Genomic DNA, 6443 nt, shown 5'->3' with positions numbered 1-6443 from the left:
TTAGAACGTAACTGTATAGTAGTTATAACCATTAATAGATAGGATTTGGAAGCAGTTATATCAGAATCAGAGATAACATCCAGAGCTTTGTTCCATGTACCGAACTGTGGTTGCACTACATAAGACTTGGTCAGATTTCTTCGGATCAAAGCTCTTATTCTATGACCAGATCTCTAGTTCCATTGTCCAGAGCTCTGATTGCTCTAACTCGAATTTGAACTAAGGCCTTGTTTGTTTTAAAAAAAGCACTTATTAGTCTCTTATGTTTGATTTATTAAGAGGTAGAGTCATTCAGGCTGTTTGTTTTTTTCCAATCTTTTAGAGGCACTTATGTCTTCTTATATTCTTATCTGGTAAGAGACAAACCAATCTATTATTTGTTTCTTATTGTTCTCCAAATCTTCAGCAACGGCGTTTCTCAATCGATCAACCTTGATCGATCATTTCTCAATCGATTCTTACCAAATCGATCCTCACCTCTCTCAATTGATGCGTTTTAATAGGATTTAAATATGTAAAATACCGTTAATGACATATTTTCTTTTAACTGAATACTAATTATACAATTTAGAAGTAAATTTTGTAACGAGGATGAATAAATATGTGAAATTGTGTAAATTTATTTATAAATTCAACATATAATTTTCTAATAAGTAAAATAGACAATCTAAACAAATTCAGACATTTATCAATTTGCAAAAATAAAAAGTTTTCAACACAATCTTTTATCGATTAGAAGTGAAATAAGAAGACTTGAACATATCTTAAAAAACAAATGTCACCTAAGAATTTTCAACGATAACTCAGAATTCTGATCAAGAGGACCAGAATTTTGATCACACCACCTCATATCTATACTTAGTGAAATTCCACTAAGCTCGAGAGCAATTTCAAGGAGGTTTCCAACCTCCTAAARTTAGTCTAGATCTTCTCGAAACTTAAAAATCACTAAATACAACTCCACATTTTTTTTTCATAAACCTCGGGGTGTCGCCCCTATGACCCCACGATGGGGGGCAACTCCCTTCACTCCCGTCCTTCAACGATCTAAGGTGATAGGGCCAATCATTTGTGAGTGTGCACTATACACCTCCTAACTCACTTTCTTTTCATTATCACTTTAAACCGATCTCAAGTAAACAATAATCACACTAAAAGGTTGATGACGTTAAAACCAAAAACACGAGCATTACAGGCTATAACCTTCTTAGAGGTCGATCAGGAGTTCAAACCTGACCGAAAATGAAAGTCACGACTCTGACGAGTAGATGTGAGTGTTGGTGATGAGAGGGGCAAGCTGGAGTACCCTTTGTCTCCACAATTGTAAAACAACAAAAACATGAGTCATGAGTGAATGAGTGTAGCCAGCATTAGCTCTTAATTAAACCCATTATTACCAAAAAGATAAAGGTACAAGTGGAAATTGAGCTGGGGTTAAGTTTTATATCTTTAATCACAATTATTAATTATTAATCAACTTACGCGTGTCATTAAAATAAAATAAATTTAATAATTATATCCTCAACCGACTTTATCCAATAACCTTTATTCACGATAATATAAACCCCGTCTCTTTCAATCTAATATCGATCGACTTATTACATAAATCAATAATTAGGAATGTATCGACTCAAATTCAACATCAATATTTTATTAAATTATTCATCATCGATACATACATACACACATACATACATATATGTATATAAAGAGAGAGATATTCAAACGAGAACAATGGTCAAATAAAATAACAGTCGAATCAAGTGTAGAATCATATGTGATTTTTACATTAACGGTCCATGCAAGGTAATGTGACACACGACCTCAGGTTGCAATCAAAGTCGCGTGAATCAGATGTGATTTTACACTAAATTCACATGTGATTCGACCGATTTTTATTTATCGTATGAATCTGAATATATATATATACTAGTTGTGTACCCACGCAATGCGGCGGGAGCCGTGAATTTTAATGATTTTGAAGTTTCACTGGTTTTATTAGAGAAAATTTAACAATAATATAAGTTACACTTGATCTTTACATATTAATACAATTTGAATAAATAAGAGTTATGGTTCTAATTACAATCTATCGATGAAAATAATGTATAACARTTTAAAATCCAATATATTTAAAATCCAACATATTTAAATGACTCCACAAATGTGTTCAATTTACAACAAGAGCAAACAATCAATAGATCGAGACCGAGACCGAGAGTTCTACARCAATTGAACGGGAGATGAATGAGAGAACTTTTAATAACTCATGGTGAATATTAGTTTGAATCTCACCTTGGGGGATGGGAAGAAGACATAGATGTATGAGAGGATGAATGCATGAGTGAAAGGTGTCAAAAATATTTAGGAACATGAAAAGAAAATGTAATAATGTGCATAAAGTAGTAGTAATTAATACATTATGAGTTGTTTTTAAGACTTTTAAAACTTTGTGCATAAATGTGTAGTATTTTGTGCCTTAAAACTTGTTTTTAAGACTTTTGATAAATTTACTTTATAATGTAGTATATATATATATATATATATGTATTGTATTATACAAAGAGAGCCCCACTTGAAGAAATTATTAAAAGAGACAAACCTTAAAAAGATAGTTATTTGCTATTGACATTGAAGCTAGAAATGAAGTCAACATGTGGTCAAGGCATCACTTTGTATGTATAGGTGTACAAGCTTGACTCAATGATCACTTATGCTTTATAGTATTCGTAGGCCATGACTATTACATTTTTTTCGATTAAAAAGGAATCTTTCTTTTTGTTTTAAAGTTATATTATCTCGTACACAATTGGGTTATCATCACTTTTGCCTCTCATGGCATGCTTAAACTTTTTGGTCTTTGTTATCTTTGTATCTATATTTGTATCTAACGATTAACGTATAAGTTTTCTGACAATTACGACTTACAAACAACTAGTGTCTGTTCTGATGCCTAAGGTCAGGAGGATGAAGAATTGTAGGAGAAGATGAGAAATGTAAGAAGGGATTTAGACCATTGATTACTTTTAATCTCAAACCAACACATGAATTGTACTTTAGAAGAGAATTGATCTGGTGTTTTTCCGATTAGGATTGATCCAAAGATGAAGATCTTTTCTTACTATTTTCATAATAAATCATGGAAACCCAACCCGCATTGGGAGTTTGGACCATTATGGACTACAATAACTTTACAATAGTTTTCTGACTTTGATGTCGAAGAATTATGCCAACACAAATGGACAATATAATATAATATCACGTGTTCAAAGAATACTGCAATTATGACCAACGTTCTAATCATAAGTATTCCTTCTTTCACCACATTCCTCCCCTAGATTTTGGGGTATATATATACTAGTTGTGTATTCGTGCAATGCGACGAGAGTCGTGAATTTTAACGATTTTGAAGTTTCATTGGTTTTATTAGAGAAGATTTATCGATAATATAAGTTACATTTTGTCTTTACATATTAATATAATTTGAATAAATAAGAGTTATGGTTCTAATTACATTCTATCGATGAAAAAAATTGTATGACAGTTTAAAATCCAATATATTTAAAATTCAACATATTTAAACGACTTCACATATGTGTTCGATTTACAACAAAAGCAAAAAATGAAGAGATCGAGAGAGAGAGACCGAGAGTACTAGAGTAATTGAATGAGAGAATTTTTAATAACTCATGGTGAATATCAATTTGAATATCACCTTGGGGAATGGGAAGAAGACATAGAGGTATGAGAAGGTGAAGGCATAATGAAAGGTGTTAAAAGTATCTTGGAAACATGAAAAGAAAAAGTAATAATGTACAATTGGTAATTTGTACTATATGCTACTTTAATTATAGATTAAAAGATTTTAAGACTGAATGCATAAAATAGTAGTACTTAATACATTATGAGTTGGTACTAATATTAATATATTTTTTTTCAATTTTTATGATATCTTCATATTTATATTTTATTTAAAAATAAAAACATTATCATTTTATCAAAACCACATAAAACCGTATTATAACATCGACTGACATAAAGAAATAAATAAAACAAAACATTAAAATTGAGATGTATCTTGCTGCATTGTACGAATACCCTTATAATATATAATAATATGTTTAATGATATTTATTCATGATTTTTTTCATAAAGAAAATATTGGTAGGCAAAAAAAGCCAAATATACTATGTTTCTATTTTTAATAAAAATAAAATTTCGTTTATTATACTAAAAAGATCATACGATAATCTTGAAAAAGAAAATGCGATAAAAATGCAAAAGCAAGAGAGGAGCTTTTGGGGAAGAAACTAATCGAGTGGTGTTTTCTTCACCTTTACACCATGCTTCCAAGCATGAGAATCTTATGCACCCTTTTTATAAAGCTCGTAAAGGGTACTTTTGTAATTTTACTTCAAAATCACAATTCTCGCTACTCTTTTAAGTCAAAACTTTTGTGCAAAGGTTCGTAACCGGCAACCTTTGAGTACCCTGTTTCAATAAGAGTATCATGTGAGAGATAAATCAGATATACAACGGTCTTATTAGGTGGCTAGCGGCTGGCTTCATAACCTAGTGCCCGTAAGAAGCCCAATCCCCAAAGGTATTGTTTGTAACTCTCACATTGCGGCTGCCAGACTCGGAATTCTCACTTGTTTGTGCAAGTTTAAACGTACATGCCTAACCACATGCTTTTTATGATGTCCATCAAACCGAACCCATATCTTCCGGAACTAAAAACGTATTCCCCTCCAGGACTAGCATATTCAATACCTTGTGTAGCTTATCTCGAACCATCACGATTTGTGGGTGCAATTGATCATCCACACGGAAATCGTGAACGACACCATTCACCTCAATCCAACTGCATCCGAAGTTTGATTTTGATTCAGATTCAGATTCAGATTCATTCTTTCTCTGGCTCATTAGTTTTCGTACTTCGCCAACTCTTTCCCATGTGTTTAGAGAAGCATACAAGTTCGAGAGAAGCACTTCACTTCCATCGAATTGACTAAAATACCCTTGCCTGACGTATGCAATTATCTTGTCTGCAAGACTCACATCCTTGTAAATCCTGCAAGCGCTCAGCAACGCCCTCCATATAACTATATCGGCATCCAAAGGCATCTTTATTGCAATCAGTAAGGCCGTCTTCAAGTAGCCAGCACGACCAAGTAAATCGACATAGCAGCCGTAGTGTTCAACTTTCGCTGCAATATTCCACATGCTCGCCATTTTGTGGAATATCGAAGAACCCTCTTCGACTAGACCAGAATGGCTACATCCTGTTAAGACACCCAAAAGCGTTACCTCATTGGGTGCAATGTTTTCAGCTAACATTTGATGGAAAACCTGAAGGGCGTTGCCACCCAGTCCATGGGATGAGAACCCTGAGATCATGCTCGTGTAGTTGCAAACATCTGGTTGAGAAATCTTGTGAAAAACTTGGTACGCACTGTTGATCGTCCCACATTTTGCATACATATCGATAAGAGCAGTTGAGATGTTAGATCTTTTGGTGAAACCGCTCTTGTTTATGTATGCATGAATCGAGTTTCCTTGATCTAAAGCCCCGAGAGGAGAACAAGCGGATAGAGCGCAAACAAGAACAGCCTCATTTGGCTTCAAAGAATCATGTGATTCCATTAGCATGTCATAGAAACATACGAGAGCCTTGATATACTTGCCACAATCAAGAAATCCCGAGATTATAACAGTCCAAGATATCATGTTACGTAGCGGCATCATAGCAAAGATTTCAGAGGCTTTGTCCATTTCCCCTTGCTTGGCATGCCCACCTAGCAGACTAGTCCATGAAAAGACGTCTCTTTCGGACATTTCATCGAACACCTTGCAAGCATCATCAAGTCTAGCAAACACACCATACAAATTTATCAGTGAATTACCCACATATAGATTACTCAGATACCCATTTTTTGTCACTATCCCATGCACAATCAACCCATGTAATTCTGAGGTTTGGTGCGTGCACGACGTGATCAAGAAAGTGAAGGTGAACTTGTCCGCGATAACTGGAGGATCATCTTCTAATGCATTCAATCGGCAAAAAAGACTGATGGGTTCCAGAGAATTCGGGAGTTTGGAATAAGATCTGATCACTAGATTCCATAGCAAAATCGGTGGAGGATAATTAGGATATTGATCGAATAGCGTTCTTGCAATGGTGAGGCTATTAGTTGATAGGTAGCAATGGATCAAAGAGTCAATCAGAATAGAATATGATGAGAGTGATTTGGTGATGACTTGAGCGTGTACTTGCTCGAGTTGCAACAATGGTGGTCGCTGATTTAGCAGCAGATCGAGTGTTTTTGGAGTTGGGTTGGTGGGAAAATTGACTCTCGAGGAGCAAAAGGTATGAGAAGCTGTAAACCTGGAAAATTGCTTAAAGATTTCAATTTTGATCCTCAAAGTTCCATGCATTT

General features: G+C 34.3%; 1 protein-coding gene across 1 annotated transcript; it reads right to left on the bottom strand.

Annotated features, from left to right (window-relative positions):
* Positions 1-4311: 4311 nt before the first annotated feature.
* LOC112510339 (pentatricopeptide repeat-containing protein At2g20540-like) lies at positions 4312-6443 on the bottom strand. Its single transcript, XM_025115732.1, has one exon. The coding sequence runs from the start codon at positions 6439-6441 to the stop codon at positions 4708-4710; it is 1734 nt and encodes a 577-aa protein (XP_024971500.1). The 5' UTR covers positions 6442-6443; the 3' UTR covers positions 4312-4707.

The sequence above is a fragment of the Cynara cardunculus genome (genome assembly GCF_001531365.2).
Source record: "Cynara cardunculus var. scolymus isolate 2C chromosome LG 3, CcrdV1, whole genome shotgun sequence".
Taxonomy (NCBI): Eukaryota; Viridiplantae; Streptophyta; class Magnoliopsida; order Asterales; family Asteraceae; genus Cynara; species Cynara cardunculus.
Note: the sequence above shows the minus strand (reverse complement) of the source record. Positions and strands in the feature narration are given on the sequence as shown.